At 29.6% G+C, this 22,543-nt stretch overlaps 4 protein-coding genes across 4 annotated transcripts in view; 3 read left to right on the top strand and 1 right to left on the bottom strand.

Moving 5' to 3' along the window:
* The first annotated feature begins 175 nt into the window (after positions 1–175).
* LOC124420865 (V-type proton ATPase subunit C-like) lies at positions 176–4,397 on the top strand. The gene is made up of 2 exons (XM_046955228.1): positions 176–1,695; positions 3,692–4,397. The coding sequence occupies exons 1-2, from the start codon at positions 761–763 to the stop codon at positions 3,792–3,794; spliced, it is 1,038 nt and encodes a 345-aa protein (XP_046811184.1). The 5' UTR covers positions 176–760; the 3' UTR covers positions 3,795–4,397.
* Positions 4,398–5,636: 1,239 nt separating this feature from the next.
* Positions 5,637–8,264, top strand: LOC111686108 (V-type proton ATPase subunit C-like). Its single transcript, XM_023448411.2, has 6 exons — positions 5,637–5,848; positions 5,919–6,017; positions 6,097–6,352; positions 6,430–6,527; positions 7,174–7,315; positions 7,380–8,264. Exons 1-6 carry the CDS (start codon positions 5,700–5,702, stop codon positions 7,476–7,478), a joined length of 843 nt encoding a protein of 280 aa, XP_023304179.1. The 5' UTR covers positions 5,637–5,699; the 3' UTR covers positions 7,479–8,264.
* A 3,599-nt stretch (positions 8,265–11,863) lies between these two features.
* The window catches only part of LOC111686112 (pickpocket protein 28-like), a 20,113-nt gene continuing 9,433 nt past the window's right edge, over positions 11,864–22,543 (bottom strand). The window contains exons 9-12 of the mRNA XM_046954168.1: positions 12,692–12,831; positions 12,500–12,630; positions 12,180–12,420; positions 11,864–12,110 (exon numbers count right to left, since the gene is read on the bottom strand). Coding sequence (XP_046810124.1) covers positions 11,864–12,110; positions 12,180–12,420; positions 12,500–12,630; positions 12,692–12,831 — 759 coding nt within the window. The remainder of the gene's footprint in view (positions 12,111–12,179; positions 12,421–12,499; positions 12,631–12,691; positions 12,832–22,543) is intronic.
* On the top strand, positions 14,666–18,724 carry LOC124420780 (pickpocket protein 28-like). The gene is made up of 8 exons (XM_046954897.1): positions 14,666–14,970; positions 15,038–15,310; positions 15,377–15,640; positions 17,468–17,672; positions 17,737–17,876; positions 17,938–18,068; positions 18,121–18,361; positions 18,423–18,724. Exons 1-8 carry the CDS (start codon positions 14,720–14,722, stop codon positions 18,670–18,672), a joined length of 1,755 nt encoding a protein of 584 aa, XP_046810853.1. The 5' UTR covers positions 14,666–14,719; the 3' UTR covers positions 18,673–18,724.

Below are 22,543 nucleotides of genomic sequence, written 5' to 3'. Positions count from 1 at the left end.
TCAGTTCTAGTTCAGTTCTAGTTCAGTTCTAGTTCAGTTCTAGTTCTGTTCTAGTTCTGTTCTAGTTCAGTTCTAGTTCAGTTCTAGTTCAGTTCTAGTTCAGTTCTATTTCAGTTCTAGTTCAGCTCTAGTAGACTAGTTATTAGTCGATATTCGTTCTATATAGGATGATTCTTAAGCAAATTTTTAATGGATGTTCTTTATTCGAAAGTGTCAACCTAAGAACTAGTTCTAGGAAAAATATAAAAAATAAATACATCTTTAATGAAACAGGTCTTCAACATGTAATTTCGTGGGAAGTTCAGCATATTTTTTGCTTGGAACATGAAATATTTCAATACCAGATTAATACACGCTTTAGCCCTACGACATTATTAACATACAACTCTAGATTATACTAATTAATATTTAATTAAGAATTTTTTTATAATACAACCACATATTTTTAAATATTACTTCTATAAACTATAAATGTAATAAATGCGTGATTGTAATGAAACATGTTTAAACCAATAAAAAAAAAAAAACAAAAAAACAAATCCCTAAAGGTCCTGGTCCGCCTGATGAATGTACCATCAACACACATAATAACACTACTACTACTATTAGTACACACTCCGAATTGACGGGAAAATCATCAAATCTTTCAAATAGTCGTGATACCACAACGACCTCTTGTTCGGCATGCCCTTCGGGTAGTTGTTTAAATTTTTCCTCCAATGAAGAATCGGAACGTGATTATGATTTGCTAACATCATCTATGTCGCCTGTATGTAACTGTGATTGTGAATGTGCCACACAAACGGCTAATGCCACAACTAGTCCTACACTTAACACATTGAATGCCGCCTGTTCGCCTACTCCCTCGCTGTCTGCGGCATCGGCCTGTAATGCTGCAGTCGATGTTGAACAGCAACATTTTTCCTTTTCCTCATCGATTGCAAACCTTAGATTACACACTTCTTCATCGTCGTACAATCATCATCAGCGTCCTTCCCAATTTTTGCATCAACAAAATCATTTTTCATCGCTATTAAATAATGCGGCCGCCGCTTGTTCGTCATCAACATCGTGTTTTATATCGTCTGCTATTTCGTCGGCCAATGTCTGTGCCACCGGACCAGCTACGGCTAATAGTTCATATTTATGTTCCACATCGGCTCCCACATCGGCTCCCACATCGGCTAGTGCTAATAATAGTTTAGCAGCGCGTCGTCAGTCTATTAGTAAATTATTAACTACAACACATAATAATAATACTTGTAGTATAAATAATAATTCCACCTCTACAACAACCACCAGTCTGTGTGGTTTTAAAAACAATTCCCTATTAACTTCGCCACCATCGGCTACTCAGCATCAGCAGCAACAACAACAACATTCCTTTTCTAGTTCTTCTCGTGGTTTTGTTGGTCTATTTTGCAACAGTCGTTCTGCATCGAACAATGATGTTAACGAGTCATCCTCGTCGCCCCATCACAATTTACCTCAGCGGTCACATCAACATAATACCACAACAAATCAACAACATCACCACCACCATCATCAACAACATCTCCAACAGCAACCACATCATTATTATGATGATAATAATCAACATAAACCATTGAAAAGTAGTGATAGTTTATCAGATGTTAGTGATACATTTGAATGGTGGTTTCAAAAACACAAAAGAAATTCAACAAAAAAGAGCAGGTATATACAAAAAAAAAACAAAGACAACAAAGACAAATTTAACAAAAACAAAATCTTTCAAAAAACATGTCATCAACATCACAAATCAGTCGTTTCATATTACATCTGAACTTTCTATAATACAATTAATATATTTTAACATTCTTTTGTATTTGTTTATTACAATGATGAAATTGTATTCATATCACTAAGTAAATCTCTTATAAACTTGCACTCAACTTTTGTTTCAAAGGCACATGTATACTTCAAAACAATGACATGATTGTGGCCTTTTATCTGTGCAGGTCAAAGGTCTTTTTTTTTTTGATTTTCTCAATTTTATAGCAATACTCTTATCAAGCTTAAATCAGAACATTAAAAGGCAATATAAAATTTGTTTTTTTTTTTCTCAATTGGAGGTCAAAGTTCAGTCTGTATTTAAAATTTTATCAAACGCTAAATAAAAAGTTAAAAATGCTTTTCATACTGACGTCCTTCTCTATGGGGACTTTACCTTTAAACATCTTGTACACCCTACAATTTATAAACTTATAACCTTTGCGGTCATAAAAACTAATAATAATTTGTTAATAATAAACTTTATATCTCTCGATATACCAAAAAAAAAAATTAGTAAATTTATTCCCTTAAGGGAATTTTTATAAGGGTCACGCTCATTTATTTTGTCTATATAGAATTATAATTATTGAAGGACATTAAAATCCTATCCATACTGTAGTTAAAACAATTATAAACAAAACAGAAAAAAAAATAATCGATCTATATTAAACTAAATATATAAGTGACTAATAAACAAATATAATTGTTTCATATGGATTGGCGCCCCCAACAAAACTAGTATTTCTGAGATATGAAGTAGTGCATGCATGTTTATTATCACACGACATATATCAACAATTAAATAATTACATGCTACTACACCCTCATAGTTTCATGGTAAGGATTTTGTTTGGTAAATTAAGATTTTTTTCGAATATTAAAAAGGGGAGGAGATTGTGAGTTGTAATAAGTTTTGTATATAATATAGCAGGTCCGTATAATTCTCCATGTTAGGATGTGCGTACAAACATAAAAATTGTACATAGATAGATTGGTAGATAGATAGATGGATAGATAGATAGATAGATAGATAGATAGATAGATAGATAGATAGATAGATAGATAGATAGATAGATAGATAGATAGATAGATAGATAGATAGATAGATAGATAGATAGATAGATAGATAGATAGATAGATAGATAGATAGATAGATAGATAGATAGATAGATAGATAGATAGATAGATAGATAGATCAATAAATACATAAATCATAGATAAATACATAGATCTGGAAATTGAGCAAATTTCTAAAAAAGTGAAAAATAGAGTAAGCGAATACATTTTTCTAAAATTGATCTCAATTTCTGAATAAATTGACGAAGACATACAAATTTGCAATACAGTTTTTTAAACATCTACAAAATATGGTTTATACACTTCTCGCTTCATCACCGAAAATTCAAAAATGAAAACTAGGTTAGCCGATTTCTTACATATACGATACCAAAAACCTCATTATATATTTCAAATGGAGGCAAGAAAATACAAACTTGTCCAAATCTGGAAAAAGCTGTATCAATAATTTTGTTAAACAGTTTAATTTTATCACCTTAATAGTTTAACTCTCATTCCTAACATCTTTCAACTTCTTCGCACACTCCATTCCATTCGACAATATTCACCATATTCACTTTATTTCTTACAAACCACAACAATGCAAAACCTCCTCACAATTTGAATATCTCTGTTTGTTTTTCTCTTTCTTTATTTGTTTTTGTTTTATATGCTTTTACGTTTTGGTTCTCTTTAATCCCTTTAAAAAAAAATAATACAACTCATTGTTAACAAACAAATACAAAAAAAATAAATAAAAAATAAAAAAACTAAATAGCCGACACACATCATCGAGTCAATTAAATTTAAATATTGGATTTAATTTCACATCAACTCATAGATCGTCACCAGTGAGTAGTTGTTGTGGCAGTAGTAGTCATGGTCGCTCCAGTCCGGACAACGATATGGGCGAACCGCCAACATTGCCCTTAAGTCCAGGTTAGCCGGTTCTTTTAATTTCACATATACATTTCCATATACATATATGCCTACTTATTTGTGTGTGTGTATATATACTTTAATTATAAATACAACTATGTATTCAAAATGTGTATAAAAAAACTGTTAACAGTTTCCAAGTTCAACTTTATACCACCATCTTTTTTTCAACTTTTTCCTTTTAATAAATAAAAAAAAAACTACACTTTTGCTTTAAGTATTTCATATATTGTTAAACAAATTGTGTAAGTTAATATTATTTTCTTTAAAAAATCTTATTTTTTTCTCTTCAATTTATTTGCAGTGTAATCTTTCGTTTTGTTTTATTTGCAGTGTAAAACTTTTTTCAAACTACAAAAATCTATTTAATGGCTCCACTTTTTTCTTATTCGTTTTCAGATTTAACTGTATTTCTTTATTTAAGTTTTATTTTTATATTATTTTCTTGTTTGGTCGTAGTTGCTGCTTGTTTGTAATTTTAAATGCTGTTTTTTAGGTTTTATTTGCTATATATGTATCTTATAATGTTTTCGCTTGATTTTTGGGTAAATAATAATACAGAGTTCTTAATAGTTTTTAAAACCGACGCAATTACTGGTTTACAGACTAATCCATAGAATTTTCAAAAGACTTAATAAGGCATTTAAATATGATTAAACCAGAAACTACTAAATTAACTAGAGAACAGAACTAAAACAGAATTAGAATAGTACTAGAACTGAACTAAACTAGAACTGGAACTGAACTAAACATGAATTAGAACTTAACTAGAACTGAACTAGATCTAAACTAGAACTGAACTAGAACTGAACTATAACTGGACTAGAACTGAACTAGAACTGAACTAGAACTGAACTAGAACTGAACTAGAACTGAACTAGAACTGAACTAGAACTGAACAAGAACTGAACAAGAACTGAACAAGAACTGAACAAGAACTGAACTAGAACTGAACTAGAACTGAACTAGAACTGAACTGGAGCTGAACTAGAACTGAACTAGAACTGAACTAGAACCGAACTAGAACTGAACTAGAACTGAACTAGAACTGAACTAGAACTGAACTAGAACTAAAGTAGATCTAAACTAGTAATGAACTAGAATTAAATTTAAACTGAACTCTTACTTAGCTGAGCGAAACTGAACTGGAACTGAATAAGAACTGAACTAGAACTGAACAAGAAGTGAACTAGGACTAAACTAGAACTGAACAACTCAACAGAAACTAAAATCAAAAGCAATTTATAAATTTATATTTGTTAATAATAAACGAAATATTTAGATGATCTCCACCTAAACGTATGAGTATTAGCAATACAAATTAATAAGTATACGTCAAAAGAAAATTTTACAAAGTTAACCTTAAACTTTGTTGTTATTGTTATTGAACAATAATTTTTATTATATTATGAAAATAGTAATAAAGAAATTTAAATCTTTAACAAATTTTATTACTTTTGCATAATTTTTATTTATTTATAAAAAAAAATAACACAATTGTTTTATTTTATTTAAATTTAATAAAAAAAATTATAAAGCAATTTATTAGCGTCAGTGTGTGTATGTTTGTTTTGTAAATGTATATATTGTGTAATGTGTAATCCTGTCTACAAATAAAACGTTTTCAAAATTCAAAACAAAAAGTATAATATTAACTATTTAAATTTACTTTAAATTAGTATATTAAATATAATTTAAATAAAAAAAACTCAAATAAGATTTAAATAATTTTCTTAAAGTACTCTAGTACTTACACTTAGCTTAAATAAAACTAAATTGTTTAATTGTACCTTTAACTAATTATGCATTAGTTTTATAAAACAAATATTTATTTAAAATAAACATCTAATCGAAATTTTTAACATTATATAGCCGATTTATCTGTGTATATTACACGCTTCCAATGGGACATGGCCAAGTATCCAATTAAGCAATCTTTGCGCAACATTGCCGATATTATTTCCAAACAAATCGGCCAAATTGATGCTGATTTGAAAACAAAATCTAATGCCTACAATAACCTTAAGGGTAGTTTGCAAAATTTGGAAAAGAAACAAACGTAAGTTGAAACTATTGCAAATAAATAAGAAATTATTAAAAAAAAACTATTTTTGTTTCCATCAAATTAGTGGCAGTTTGTTGACCCGTAATTTGGCCGATTTGGTTAAAAAGGAACATTTCATTTTGGATTCTGAATATTTAACCACTCTATTGGTGATTGTACCCAAGTAAGTGATATTAATTGTATATTTAAATAATATTTTTTTTATTAATTTTTCAAATGAAATTACTTTTTCTCTATTCCAGAATGTTGGCCAACGAATGGATGGCTAATTATGAAAAAATCACCGATATGATTGTGCCTCGTTCATCGACTTTGATTACCCAAGACAATGATTACTGTCTCTACAATGTGACCTTGTTTAAGAAGGTTGTAGAAGAGTTTAAATTACATGCCCGCGAAAAGAAATTCATTGTACGTGATTTCGTTTACAATGAAGAAGAATTGGCTGCTGGTCAAAATGAAAGAACTAAATTGATTACCGATAAGAAGAAGCAATTTGTAAGTTCAACTTGTTAATTTTAAATAAGATAAATTGTAATTATATTTTTCGTATGTTCTTTATTAATTTCGTAAAGGGTCCTTTGGTTAGATGGTTGAAGGTTAACTTCAGTGAAGCTTTCTGTGCTTTAATACACGTTAAGGCTTTGCGTGTATTTGTTGAATCTGTATTGAGGTAAGTAATAAACAAACAAATAAGTTAATAGTATAGACTTGACTACAATAGGCTAAACACTAGACTTTAGACTGCATTACAGACTAGACTACCTACTTGACTATAGGCTAGGCTGTAGACAAGACTATGGACTAAACTATAGACTAGATCATAAACAAGACTAAAGGATTGACCATAGACTAAACAATAGACAAGGCTATAAACTGGTCTATAGACTATAGTCTAGTTTAGACTATAGGCTCAACTATATACTAGACTATAGCCTAGACTATAAACTATATTATAGACTAGACTATAGAATAGACTAGACTATAGCCTTGGCTATGGACTAGACTATAGTCTAGACGTTAGATTTTAGAATAGACTAGACTATAGCCTTGACTATGGACTAGACTATAGACTAGACGTTAGACTAAACTGTAGACTAGACTATAGACTAGACTATAGACTAGACTATAGACTAGACTATAGACTAGACTATAGACTAGACTATAGACTAGACTATAGACTAGACTATAGACTAGACTATAGACTAGACTATAGACTAGACTATAGACTAGACTATAAACTAGGCTATAGACTAGACTATTACCTTTAAGCCCTTTAAGTTTATTCTAAAAATATTTTCTCCTTTTATTTCTTTTAGATACGGTTTACCAGTTAATTTCCAAGCCATTCTTATTGAACCCAACAAGAAGAGCATGAAACGTTTACGTGATTGCTTAAATCAATTGTATGGACACTTGGATGGTGCTTCAGCTGCTGGTCAAGCTGGCAATGCTGCTGATGTAAGTTATCAATATAAACAAAAACGTTGCAATAATAAATTTTTATTGTCTTTTTCTCTTACAGACTGTTGACATACCCGGTTTAGGTTTTGGCCAATCTGAATACTATCCCTATGTATTCTATAAACTTAACATTGATATGATTGAAACAGCTAAAATGTAAAAAAGTAAAAAAAATAATAAACTAAATGAAATGTTATGTTAATGTTAAGAACAAAAAAAACCTCTGCTAGAAGACATTCTAATTAAGAAAAAGTCAAAAAACAAAACGTTTAATATTCCCCAACTAAAGAACGTAAACCACAATAAATACAAAAATAAAACTTCTTAAGTAATTGTTTAGCTTAATTTTTAACAACAACAAAAAAACGAGTAATATATAATAGATGTATTTGTAAAATTTAAAAAAAAAAAATGAAAGAGTAAGAATGAAACTAAACTATCAACCAACTAACCAAAATGTATATGTATTGTAAAAAACAAAAAACCCTTCAACTTCAAAACAACAACAACATTTTAATTAAGAATTATAACAAAGAAACAAATTTAATAGCAGTTTATAACAACAGCTAAGTTTGAATTAATATAAAGCTGTGGCGGCGGCTTTTCTTCTATTAAACATCTTCACCAACAACAACAACTGTTCATCCAGTTTCATAATTCTAACTCTTATATTGTTATTTTTGTTTTTCTTTCTTTCTTAAGATTTTATTATCGTTTCCTTTTTATCTTGTTTTATTACAAAAATATAAATTAAGCTATAATTTGTGTTTCCATAATTGTTTTTTCTTTCTTTATTCCTTTGTATTTAAGTTTTAAAAAAAAGAAGAAAAATAAAAAAATTCTTTTAAAATTTCCTGTTTTGTTTAAACAATTTGTTAACAGTATTTTGTGTATAATAATTTGCAAAGAAAAATATATGTATATTATAAATAAATAAATAATAAAACTATAATTATTTAATTTTACAATAAAATGAAGAAAGTTTCTTTAGAAATTATTATGAAAATTAGATTTTTTTTGTTTAATATGAAATGTTCGAGAAAATATTGCAAAAAAAATTAAATTATTAAAATACTTTTAGCGTCTTTGCGAAATTTGTATAATAAACCTATGATGAATTGTTAGTCTTTTTGGTCTAGTCTATTAAACAGACTATGGACTAATATATTGAACAGTCTGAGGACTATTATATAGACTTAACTATAGTCTAGTCTGTTGTCATAATATTGAACTGTGAACTATTGTGTTGAATAATTTGTGGACTAATCTATGGACGAGCATATTGCCTAGTCTGTGGATTAATCACAATCTTTATTTACTAGTTTGTAGACATTTCTATTGACTGGTATATGAACTAAACTATTGACTATTGGACTAGTTTATTGACTAGGCAGTAAACTAGTAATTTGACTGGTCTTTAAATTAATTTATTGACGAGTCTGTGAACTAGTTTTTTGATGAGTCTCTTGTTTATCTTTGAACTAGTTTGTGGACTAGCTTGTGAACTATTTCAAATCTTCTGCTATAGTCAAGTCTTATATGATCACTAGTCTATTGATTAGTTTGTGGACCATTCTATTAACTAGTTTATTTACTAGTTTGTGGACTTTTCTATTGACTGGTATATGAACTAAACGATTGACTATTGGACTAGTTTATTGACTAGTCAGCAAACTAGTTATTTGACTGGTCTGTAAACTACTTTATTGACGAGTCTGTGAACTAGTTTATTGATGAGTCTATTGTTTATCTTTGAACTAGTTTGTGGGCTATTCTAAATTTCCAGTTACAGTCTAATCTGATGTGAGCAATAGTCTATTGATCAGATTGTGGACTAGTCTATTGAATAGTTTGTGGACTGGTTTATAAACTAAACTATTGACTATTGGACTAGTTTATTGTCTAGTCTGTAGACTATTCATTTGACTAGTTGGTGGACTAATTTATTAATGAGACTGTAAACTAGTTTATTTATGAATCTCTTGTTTATCTTTAAACTAGTCTATTGATTAGATTATTGCTCTGTGGGCTAGTCTATTGATTAACCTGTCTATTGACCAGTTTATGGACTAGTCTAGTCTTATTATGGTCTATAGACTAATATATTACACAGTTGACGAACTAATTTTTGAATTAGCTTATCGACTTGTCCAAAGGAATATTCTATTGGCAAGTACATGACTAGACCATTGACTATTAGTCTATTGACTAGTCTAGTCTATGTATTAAACTATATATCCAGCTATAGTCTAGTCAGATCTGAGTACTATTCTATTGATTAGTTTGTGACTTAGTCTATTGACTAGTTTGTGGACTATTCTATGGACTAGTTGGTGGACTTCTTCATTGACTAGTCTGTGGACAAGTCCATTGAATGGTCTATGAGCTATTTGTGGATTATTCTAAATCCCTAATTATAGTCTAGTCTGATCTGTGAACAAGTCTATTAATTCTATTGCCTAGTTTATAGGTAAGTTTATTGACTTGTGGACTTTCTATTGACTGGTTTATAAACTAAACTATTGACTATTGAACTAGTTTATTGTCTAGTCTGTAGACTAGACATTTGACAAGTCTGTGGACTAATTTATGAATAACACTATGAACTAGTTTATTGATTAATTTCTTGTTTATCTGAGAACTAGTCTGTTGATTAGATTAATGATCTGTTGGCTAGTCTATTGATTAACCTGTCTAGTTTTTTGACTGGTCTATGAACTAGTATATTGTCTAGTCAGTATTATGGTCTATGGACTAGACAGCTAATAAACTAAGTTTTGCATTAGTTTAATGACTAGTACAAAAGACTGATCAAGTATATGAACTAGTTCTTTGACTATTAGTGTATTAACTAGTATGTTGACTAGTGTAGTATGGTCCCTATTCTAAATCTCTAACTATATTCTAGTCTGTGTTCTAGTCTATAGATTAGTTTTTGTTCTAGTCTATTGACTAGTTTGTGTACTATTCTATGGACTAGTTGGTGGACTACTTCATTGACTAGTCTGTGGACAGTATAATGGACAATATAATGAACTTTTAGGAACTAATCTTTCAATTAGTTTATTGAAAAGGTCCATTCTATTGACAAGTATATGAAATAGTCGTTTGACTGTTCGTCTATGAACTAGTATATTGACTATTCTATAGACTAGTCGGTGAACTACTCTTGACAAGTCTGTGAATTAGTACTTATTATAGTCAAATGACTAAAATTAGTTAAAATTTATTGATAAGACTATTGATCTGTAAACTAGTTTATTGACAAGCCCTTGGACTAGCTTAAATGCTGTCAATACACCATTCCTATAAAAAATAACAAGACATTGAGAAATTTTCCTTATTTATAACATATTTTGAATTGAAATAGAAACAAATCTTCGCTTCGGTTTAAAAAAGAGTCCCGGCCAATCGGCCAAAGATTGTGAACTTAACGACCGATTTTTTTTTCAATTCGGGAACGAAATATCGGCCACAGTCAAACTCTATCGAAATAGATTAGTTGTTGAATGAAAAAAATGTTATAATTACAATTATCTCAATAATCCATTAAAGTTTTTGTTATATATTAATTACAGATATTTTTCTTCTCAACAAAAAACCGATTATAATCTAAAATACTAACGTTATAAATACATTTCTAATGTATTTACATATTTATATATACATACATATATATATATTTAGAAAATTTTTAATAAGTGTTATTTAAAATTCATCAAGTTACAATAATCATTTTCTAACAATAACTATTTTAAATAAAGAAAATTTATATATATTATTATAAATAAGAATAAAAATATTGTTTAAAATCTTAACGAATTTGCTTAACTTATACATATATAAATATTCATATAAAGAAACATTTAAAACTGTATTAAGTACCTACAAATAATGATTAACCTTTAAATTGTTTAAGGACTTGGAAAATTGTTTGCAAAAAAAAAAAAAATAAACAAAATATGCCATCCTTGTAAATAATTATATTGATAAAACAAGTTACTAAAAAAACAAAAACAAATGGTTTTTAATTAGTTTAAACTATGGGCAAGACTAAACTATAGATTAAGATTTAGTCTAAACTCTAGAATATAAACTATACCAAACTCCGCTGCAATCAAGACTAGATTATTAACTTTTCTATAAAACTAATGTGGACTTCAAGCAAGACTTATAGCATTTTAAACGAACATTTATGGGTTAAGCGAATGAGTACAATCTACTGAATACTTTACCAATATTTAACCCTCCGTCATGCACATGTTCCGATAGTCACGTACGTAGCGCATGTATCTGGCGAGATACACTATGTATTTCAGTACATACATATATGAAAAATATGCCATTTTAGTAACAATATTACCATATCTAACAATATTTGTAAAGGGTACCTGGAGACTCAAACCCCATAACCAAATTAGAAATATATTAAAATCACAGTTAAATTCGTAAAATATCTGGCCAGATACATGCGCATGACGGAGGGTTAAACATAAATAACATAACACTTTTTTTTAAATATAGTCATAACATTAAGTTTATTTCTTAAAGTTCCTCCAAATCGGTTTCCATTAATTTCTTTTTGATAAAATGTCTTTTTCTTAAATTATTAAATAAACGTACCGAAAAGAAATAAATAAATTCGATAATACTTAAACTTGATATGCCCATAAAAAGACCAAAAATGCCACCACAATTTGCTATTAAAGTGGTAACACCAAACATCACAGTACGTTTAATAGCTGTGAATTGGGGTTCTTTAAAATAAACTGAAAAACGTGAAGCACGACCACTAAAAAAAATAAGATTAAAACATATATATAAATATATTAGAAAATGATTTCTGCGACATTAAACATACTCATCATGTTCATATGAATCTCTTTGGGCAATAACTGTTTTCTCAAAATCATAATGGGCTCGTGATATTTCAAAATTATAATCCAACGAATTGCATGAGGGCATACAATCACACATTATTTTCACATTCGAATTGATAAGTTTCTGTTTAGTTTGATTTGCAATTATGATATTCATTTCATCAGCCGCATGACTATAACAATCAACTTGAGCCAGACTACAGACCGGAGTATCTAAGGGTTCTGCAATATAAGACAAAGTGTAAATTTCTGCCCATAAATTATATATAAAATTGATTTAAAAAAAAAGAAGCAAACTTACTGGGCATCCAAAATTTAGCACAACCGCATTTATTTATTGTATAATTTGCCAAACATTCAGTTTGACAATTACTTTGGGAATACGATTTAAAGTAGCGCAAATAACGTTCATCATTAAAATAACACTGGCGTCTTTGGCAGAGAAGTCGCAATGTTAATCTTAGTTTAGAAAATTTGAATAAAATTAACTTACTTTTCCGGACCAAATCCATGTAAATTATCTGTAGATATAACATATTGTGGTATAATTGATACCAATACTTCTTCATCGTGTGGCACTAAAATATAGTTTCCCGTTGTTAAGGGTACACTTTCGGGTGAATTTAGGAATACCTTAAAATAAATTGAAATGGTCATTGATAAATTGAACGGTTATGTTTTAAACCCACCATCAAAAGATGATATTGTCTAGACTATATAACAGATTAAATCTTGGAATACACACTATATTATAGACTAGACTAAACTATAGAATGGAATCTAGATTAAACTATAGACAAGACCATAGACTAAACTATAGACTAGAGTATAAACTAGACCATAAACCAGGCTAAATATCAAGCTATAAACTAGACTATTGACTAAACTATAGACAAGACAATAGACTAGACTATGGACTAGACTATAGACCAGACTATGGACTAGACTATAGACTAGACTATAGGCTAGACTATAGACTAGACTATAGACTAGACTATAGACTAGACTATAGACTAGACTATAGACTAGACTATAGACTAGACTATAGACTAGACTATAGACTAGACTATAGACTATACTATAGGCTAGACTATAAGCTAGACTATAGACTAGACTATAGACTAGATTAGAGACTAGACTATAGACTAGATTATTGACTAGACTATAGACTATACTATAGACTAGACTTTAGGCTAGACCAGACTATTGACTAGACTAGACTATTGACTAGACTATAGAATAGACTATAGACTAGACTATATACTAGACTATAGACTAGACTATAAACTAGACTATAGATTAGACTATAGACTAGACTACAGACTAGACTACAGACTAGACTAAAAACTAGACTATAAAGTAGACTAAAGACTAGACTATAAATATAAAAAAACTAAACTGCAAAATGGGTCATATAATAGACTGTAGACTAGAATATAGATAAGACTATAGAATAGACTAATATCTAGATTATAGACTACACTATAGACCAGACAATAGACGACCTGGACCATAGATTAGATTATAGGCTAAACTATATACTAAAAAAGACTATAAACTAAACTATGCATGTCTATAGACTAGGCTATGGAATATACCAAGAATATAGACTAAACTGTAAACTTTAATATAGACTAGACTATCCTATAGACTAGATTATAGACTATGCTAAAGACTATACTTTAGACTAGACTATAGACTAGACTATAGACTAGACTATAGACTAGACTATAGACTAGACTATAGACTAGACTATAGACTAGACTATAGACTAGACTATAGACTAGACTATAGACTAGACTATAGACTAGACTATAGACTAGACTATAGACTAGACTATAGACTAGACTATAGACTAGACTGTTGGTTGTCATTTTAACTTCAAATGTTGGTTGTCATTTTAACTTCAAATCAAATTACTTAAAAGAACCAAAAGTTAAAAACTAAGTATGAAACATCATTTTACATTGACCTAATTTGTGTATCTTAAAAAAATATACTACAGAGTTTTTCAAAAAGATATTCTTTAACTGGAGAATTTAAAGGAACTCTATTTGGATTTTTAGATAATTTTATAGAAAATAATTATTTTATAACTCGGAAAACATAACTTTACTTTTATAAAAAATTTTCATAAAATGATTTCTTAGGTAAACTGTGGCCAATTTTACATTTTTACATAAATAAGTATTCAAATGATTTCATGTGTTTATTAAGCTTCGAAAAAAAGTTCTTATTGAAAAACCCTTTATATGGTAAAATTTCTTTGTTTAAACTTTTAAAACACTCACCGGCTATGAAGGTGCAGAGATGGTCTATATTAAAAAAAATGTATGCATTAAGTGGTATATTTTATAGTCCTTCGAGAGTAATAGCCATATAATTAGTATGATGTACCACAATATGGATATGAATGACAAATGTAAAAGTTTTCCGAAAATTCTTAAATTTTCACAGTCATATATTGGCAACTGTACGCTATAGTTTCTAAAGAAAAATATATTGAAAAAAAGAAAACAATATGAAAAGTGAAATTGATAAAAAATCAATTAATTTAGATTCAGATTCATTTAATATATCAGAATATGATATAAATCTAAGTCTTAATTCTCTAGCTTTAAGTGATGTTCCCAGTTGTGTTATAATTAAAACAAATTTTATTTATGGCAATGGAAAATCTGCTTTTAAAGCGGTATTAAAAGAATATTCCAAAAAGACATCAGTACATGGATTAAATTATATTTTTGAAATACATCGGCCATTTTATGAAAAGTTAAATTAATAATATATATATACGATTTGTTTAAGTTTTTAACAACTTGTTATGTAATAATTGCAGATTATACTGGATTATTGCACTGTTAGTGTCTTTATATTTGGCTATATATTATATGTGGGAAAGCTATGACAAATGGTCGAATACTCCGGTTATATTAGGATTTGATGAGACACTTGTGGATATTAGTACAATACCATTTCCCACCATAACCATATGTCCGGAAAATAAAAGAGATATGACAAATTCTCAGTTTCCTGAGGTATCTAGTTTAATATGGTCTGAAATTATGGAATATGGAGATTTTCAAAATAGACTAAATATCAGTGAGAAACAGTAAGTGGGGAACTTATTCTTGAAAAAAAAATATAATTATGAAATTTTGTTTTTATATTTTTGTAGAGAACAACGTTTTCTTTCGACTTTGCAAATATGTGATCAAGAAATTATCTCTAGATTTGCACCCTATATGACAAGCAATATAAATATGAATGTGGCACAAAATCTATTAGATATAGTTCACGATACAAATACCACAATAACAGCCTGTGAATGGAAAACTGTTCTGGATTATTCTTGTGGGATTCTAAAGAAGATGATTACAGAAGATGGTGTATGTTTTCAATTTAACGGTTTGAGACATCAAGATCTGTATAAGAAAACAGAGTGAGTTTTTAATGAATATACTTAAAATATCATTGGACCTGTTAAGCTTTATAGGTCCATTTGAGATAATAGTTAATTTGATATTTTTATACCCTTCACCACTTTAGTGGGGAGTTGTGCCCTACACCACTTTAATTATATTGGATTTGTGCTGTTGTTTGTAACGCACAATAATATTGCTCCTATACCCTTCTTAAAGAATACCAATCGGATCAGAATCGTTTTCTAAGTCGATTTAACTATGTCCGTCCGTCTGTCCGTCCATATAAACCTTGTAATCAAAGTACAGGTCGTATTTCACAGGTCCATTATTTCACATAGCCCCCATACAACTGAACCCTGGGGTTCTATAGTTGAAACGAAAAGTCGACTTTTTGACTTTTTGCATTTAAAAGTCGATTTTTCGGCTTTTTCTATTAAAAGTCGACTTTTCGACTTTTAGTATTTTCCGACTTTTCGACTATTTTTGATTTTTTTCGACTTTTTTTCTATTTTCAACTATTTTGGACTTTTCGATTTTTTCCGACTATTTTAGACTTTCGGCTTTTTTCATTTAATTAAAAGTCGACTTTTAGTATTTTCCGACTTTTTTTTGACTTTTTCCAATTTTTTTTCGAATTTTTCCGATTTTTTTTTCGATTTTTAACTATTTTGGACTTTTCAAGTTTTTTTTTTGACTATTTTAGAGTTTTTGACTTTTTTCTCAAAATTTTTGTCTTGGAGTCAATGTTTGGCGAGCTGGATCAAGGACAAAAAGGTATTTTTTGTGGTTTCTATGATTTTTTTTCATATTTCTTCAAAAGGAAAGACATTTTGGATGGAAAGTACTGAGTTCAACCCCAGTCTGTGTCGACTTTTTAATTTTTTTATAAATATTCTATAAATAACTCTACTAACAAAACGACGTATTTCCCACCAAACAATAATTTCGACTTTTAACGACTTTTTCCGATTTTTCGACTTTTTCCAATTTTTCAACTTTTTCCGACTTCTTTCGACTATTTTCGCCTTTTTCCGACTTCTTTCGACTTTTTCCGACTATTTTCGCCTTTTTCCGACTTCTTTCTACTTTTTCCGACTTCTTTCGACGTTTTTCGACTTATCGCCCTTTTCGACTATATTCGACTTTTTTCGACTATATTCAACTTTTTTTCGACTTTTATTTACAAAGTCGACTTCTTTCATAGACGATAGTCGAGTTATCGACTTTTTTGGAACAAAATAGTCGACTTCGACTTTTTTCGACAAAAAGGCGATTGTTCGATTCTTCGAAAGTCGATTGTTCGATTATTCAAAAGTCGATTTGTAGAACCCTATTGAATCCCCGAATACGGCTTGTAAACCTTGTAATCAAACTACAGGTCGTAATTTTGGAGATAATTCAATGAAATTTGACACATGATCTTCTATAGTACCGTAGACGAAGCCTATTGAAAATGGTTAATCAGTCGATTATTTTATCTAGCCCCCATACAACTGAACAGGCCGAAGGGCTTTTAAGTTCATAATTATGTTTAACATACTCGTATCTCAACAAAAAGTTGCAAAACCAAGTTATATACTAGACTTGATGACCATCAGAAACTCTATAATTATAGGGCCTCATTTGACCCTAGCCCCTATAAAATGCCAACTTTAAAATTTGACTTAAATGTCCACGGATATATTCAACAATAAATGGCTTAAGTATATCTGAGGCAAGGTACAATTCAACTTAAATGTTTTATTATGAAAACTAAATCATATTTTATTTTTCTAACAGGCGCAGGGTATTATATGGTCGTCGTTGTTCGACTATAATTTTTTACTTGTTTTAATTATTTTTAGATATATCAACTATAAAGATGAATTAGAAAACGATGTTAATGTTAGCGGAAGTTGGTCTTTAGATGGCGGTTACCAGGGTCAAGGTTATAATGCATATCCTTTAAGATCCATTTTGCCATCTGTTCGCAATGGCTTTCGTCTAGAATTAGCAACATTTGGTAAACATATCGATTATTTATGTGGAACTTTTAAACAAGGATATAAGGTAATGAATGTATGAAATATATACATATAAAACATTTCTAATATTGTAATACATACATAAATAGGTCTTTCTAAACTCTCCCGATAGCATAGCTTTAACCAGAGGCAATTATATTTTGGTACCAAAATCGAAAGATGTAATGATCACAGTTGTACCACAATTCATAAAGTCTCAAGATAATTTAATGGATTATCCAGTCGAAAAGTAAGAAAACTATATATAATATATATAGTCCAAAAACTTAAATTTAAACTATTTCATTTAGGAGACAATGCTATTTCAATAAAGAGCGAAATTTGCGTTACTTTAAATTCTACACACAAAATAATTGTCAAACTGAATGTTCAACTAACTATACTATAACAAAATGTGGTTGTGCCCGATTTTGGATGCCCAGTAAGTCAAACAAACATATTTCATAGAACTCAATATTAAAATCTATTTTAAGGACCCTTAGATATACCAATTTGTGATATCACTAAACTGACCTGTTATACAAATGCTGCCCATGATCTCGAACTATTAATAGCAAATCAAACTGCTCGCAAAACTAAAGATCACAAAGTGCAAATAATATGTGATTGTATACCGGCCTGTAATTCTCTGGAATATAATTTCGAAATTACACAGGGAAATTTAGATGCAAATGCAACACTAAAGGCGTATCGTCTATTTGATCATAATGAAGAGTAAGTTTGAAAAGAATATTAACTAAAATATGTAGTATTTTACTAACGTTTTAGTTTTTAGTATTTCTCTATCACGTCTAATCGTACACTATAAGGAATCACAATTTACCGCCATTAAACGTACGGCAATATACGATCACAACCAATTAATTGCCGATTGTGGTGCTATTTTTGGATTATTTATGGGCGGTTCGATATTAACTATAATTGAATTTATTTATTTCTTTTCTGTACGTTTATTTCATAATTATCGTAAGCGTTTATTGATTCAAAAGAAAATTGATGAATTAGAAATTAACTTGTCCAGTTGATAAATGATTTTGTTAGCTATTTTACTTGCATGTTTAAATTTGAAATTTTGTTGCGGCATTTTTAATAAAAAAATATTTTTTTATAAAAAAAATACAAATCCAATTGTTTATTCGGAATTTTCAAATATAGAACTTTTCTAAGAATTAGTTATCAGTAGTAGAAGCAGAATTAAATTTTGCTCGAAACACCGGATTTAATCCAGTTTAGTTAATAATCTAGTTTATTGGTTAGTCTAGCCTATAGTGTATAACGTAGTCTAGTCTTTAGTCGAGTTTTTAGTTGAGTCTATAGTTTAGAATATAGTCTAGCCTATAGTCTAGTCTATTGTCTAGTCTATAGTCTAGTCTATTGTCCAGTCTATAGTCTAGTCTATAGTCTAGTATATAGTCTAGTCTATAGTCAAGCCTATATTCTAGTCTATTGTCTAGTCTATAGTCTAGCCTATAGTCTAGAATATAGTTTAGTCTATAGTCTAGCCTATAGTCTAGTCTAGTCTACTATAGTCTAGCCTATAGTCTAGCCTATAGTCTAGAATACAGTCTAGTCTATAGTCTAGCCTATAGTCTAGTCTATAGTCTAGTCTAGTTTATAGTCTAGTCTATGGTCTAGTCTATAGTCTAGTCTATAGTAGAGTCTATAGTCTAGTCTATAGTCTAGTCTATAGTCTAGTCTATAGTCTAGTCTATAGTCTAGTCTATAGTCTAGTCTATAGTCTAGTCTATAGTCTAGTCTATAGTCTAGTCTAAAGTCTAGTCTACAGTCTATAGTGTAGTCTATACTGCAGTCTATAGTGTAGTCTATAGTCTAGTCTATAGTCTAGTCTATAGTCTAGTCTATAGCCTAATTTATAGTCTATCTACTCTATAGTATGATCAAGATTATAGTCTACCCTATGGACAAGTATATTGTCTACAGGCAAATGTCTAGTCTATTTAAAACTTTTAATAAAATGATTACTTTAAGTAAATGTACTAAATTTACTTTTCTTGTAATTGTAAAATAGTTTTATTTTTAGGTATATTTCTCTATAAGTGTTAGGCCTAGTATTTTGATATACATTTGTTTATGTGTATCCCAAAAGGGTTGTTTTAATTAGTGTTTCTTTGTCAAATGTTTTATTAATTAAATAATAAAATATATTCCACAATTCATTTTATGTAGGTGTAAAAGTTAAATGATAATTTACACATGTACTAAACAGATAAGTACATGGGCGCTATAAAATACCAAATTGGTATTGTCGTTTTACTAGAAGATTATTTTAATTTAAAACACTAATCAGCAGAGAGTTTTAAAAGTGTACTAGTCAATGTATAAGTAAATATACTAGTTAAGAGTCGAGTTAACAGAATAATCAATATACTAGTTAACAGGTTCATAGAATAATCAACAAACTAATGCATAGGCTAGACAACAGACTAGTTCATATAGAAGTCAATAGATTAGTTCATATACTAATCCATAGACTAGACAACAGGCTAGTTCATATATAAGTTAATAGACTTGTTTATACGGTAATCCATAGACTCGTCTATAGACTAGATAATAAACTCTGGGATTTGTTGGATAAAGACTAATAACGTCGTGCATAGTAGACTTATTAAGAGACTAGTAAATAAACTTGTCAGCAGACTGATGCAATAATAAGTTAAAACTTTTAAATTGGTCAACAGACTAGCCAATAAACCAAAAACATACAATTCCAAAACTAAACATACCTTTGCGAGTCCATTGCGTACTTATTTGAAATGTAAATTGTTATCCTTTTTGCAACAAACTCAACGACAAAACGAATCAGTATTCAACTTAAAGTAGCGACATTAATGTGATACTTATGTTAAAGTAGGTGAAAATATTTATTTAAATATTAAGTAATCCCAAAAGGTTGACATCTGTAGACAACATCCATTGGGGTATGTTTGTAATTACATTATTTTCTTACAAGCCTTTAAATGATAAATAACTATAAAAGGACACACCAAATAGCGAAAAATCTTTAGAAGTTGCTAAACATTAAACGGTTATACATAAACTCAAACGAAACGCTTTTATATATTTTTTTTAAAGAATAACATTATGTTTCCGAATAAAGATGGCAAAACGGTACATTTTCCACAGCCAGAACCGGATTTTCTTTCGCTGCCCAGTCAAACGGAGCGTAGTTTAAGTTTAACTTCTCAAGCTTTAAGTGATGTGCCCAGTGATTTAATCATAAGATCTCGTATAAAATATGGCAGCAGATGGTCGGCCTGTAAGGGTCTATTGGCTGAATACTCCAAGAGTACTTCGGTTCATGGTTTACGTTATATCTTTGAAGTTCATCGGCCATTTTATGAAAAGTTTGTTTTAGTTCTCTTTTGTATTAAGTGTAAATTTTATAATGACCACTTCTTCTTTCAAGGCTTTATTGGATTGTATTGATGTTAATATCATTCTATTTTGCCATCTCCTTAATGTGGGATACCTATTTGAAATGGTTGGATTCTCCAGTAATTTTGGGTTTTGATGAGACACTAGTGCCAATTAATAAAATACCATTTCCCACCATAACAATTTGCCCGGAAATTAAAATGGATACTACCACTTTTGATTTTACCAATGTGTCGCAACAAATTTGGTCTGAAATCGAGCAAAATAATAAATTTGAAAATTTATTTAATTTAACCGATGAAGAGTAAGTTTTGTTAAAGGATAATTGTATAATTTAAATTTAAACACTTTCTCTCAAACATTTAGATTACAACATTTTGCTGCGACTTTACAAATCTGTGAAAGTGATGTTATCGATCGCTTTGCTTCTCATATACCTAAAGGTATGCATGTGGATGTGGCTCAGGCGTTGGTAGAAATGGCCTTGGCCCCAAATACTACGCTGCCATTTTGTAAATGGAATGGTCGCTTTTATTTTTGTGATAAATTATTTAAATATGTTATGACCGATGAAGGTGTATGTTATCAATTTAATGGTTTGCAAGCTGAAGATATATACAGAGATCCTGGGTAAGTTGCAATTCAAATTCAAATGTATGCTTAAATTATTTCTTGATTTTTCTTATTTTTTCATATTCTTTAGCTTTATAAGTTATTCGGATAAAACTCTTATTGACTATAACAATTACTTTGATGAAGAATTGCCTAGATTTAATAACATTTCGGGTAATTGGTCTTTAGATGATGGTTATGTGGATCAGGGTTTTAATGCTTATCCCCAGAGAACGGTACTGTCATCGGCCCGCAATGGTTTGTTTGCCTTTATGATTGGTTTTGAGCATAATTTCGATTATACCTGTCGCACTTTTAAACAGGGTTATAAGGTGAATTAATTTCTTATGTCCACCATTAAAGCTTTTAAGTCTAGTCTTGTTTTCAGTCTAGTGTATAATCTAGTCCGGTCTATATTCTAGTCTATAGTCTAGTCTATAGTTTAGTCTAAAGTCTAGTCTATAGTCTAGTATATAGTCTAGTCTATAGTCCAGTCTATAGTATAGTCTATGGTCTAGTCTAAAATTTAGTCCATAGTTTAGTCTGTAGTCTAGTCTATAGTCCAGTCTATAGTCTAGTCTATAGTTCCGTCTATAATCAAGTCTATAGTCTAGTTTATAGTCTAGTCTATAGTCTAGTCTATAGTCTAGTCTATAGTCTAGTCTATAGTCTAGTCAATAGTCTAGTCTACAGTATAGTCTATAGTATAGTCTTGGTCTATAGCATAGTCTATAGTCTAGTCTATAGTATAGTCTATGGTCTATAGCATAGTCTATAGTTTAGTCTATAGTCTAGTCTATAGTCCAGTCTATAGTCAAGTCTATAGTCTAGTCTATAGTCTAGTCTATAGTCTAGTCTATAGTCTAGTCTATAGTCTAGTCTATAGTC

Source organism: Lucilia cuprina, chromosome 6 (genome assembly GCF_022045245.1).
Source record: "Lucilia cuprina isolate Lc7/37 chromosome 6, ASM2204524v1, whole genome shotgun sequence".
NCBI lineage: Eukaryota > Metazoa > Arthropoda > Insecta > Diptera > Calliphoridae > Lucilia > Lucilia cuprina.
This window is presented reverse-complemented; position numbering and strand designations above follow the sequence as displayed.

Bases quoted from the DNA above. Each gene is read 5' to 3' on its own strand.
- LOC124420865 (XM_046955228.1), top strand. From the start codon at position 761: ATGTCGCCTGTATGTAACTGTGATTGTGAATGTGCCACACAAACGGCT. The intron at 1,696-3,691 runs GTATATACAAAA...ATCAACTCATAG, and splicing joins AATTCAACAAAAAAGAGCAG to ATCGTCACCAGTGAGTAGTT.
- LOC111686108 (XM_023448411.2), top strand. From the start codon at position 5,700: ATGGCCAAGTATCCAATTAAGCAATCTTTGCGCAACATTGCCGATATT. The intron at 5,849-5,918 runs GTAAGTTGAAAC...CCATCAAATTAG, and splicing joins AATTTGGAAAAGAAACAAAC to TGGCAGTTTGTTGACCCGTA. The intron at 7,316-7,379 runs GTAAGTTATCAA...TTTCTCTTACAG, and splicing joins AAGCTGGCAATGCTGCTGAT to ACTGTTGACATACCCGGTTT.
- LOC124420780 (XM_046954897.1), top strand. From the start codon at position 14,720: ATGAAAAGTGAAATTGATAAAAAATCAATTAATTTAGATTCAGATTCA. The intron at 15,311-15,376 runs GTAAGTGGGGAA...ATATTTTTGTAG, and splicing joins CTAAATATCAGTGAGAAACA to AGAACAACGTTTTCTTTCGA. The intron at 18,069-18,120 runs GTAAGTCAAACA...ATCTATTTTAAG, and splicing joins TGCCCGATTTTGGATGCCCA to GACCCTTAGATATACCAATT.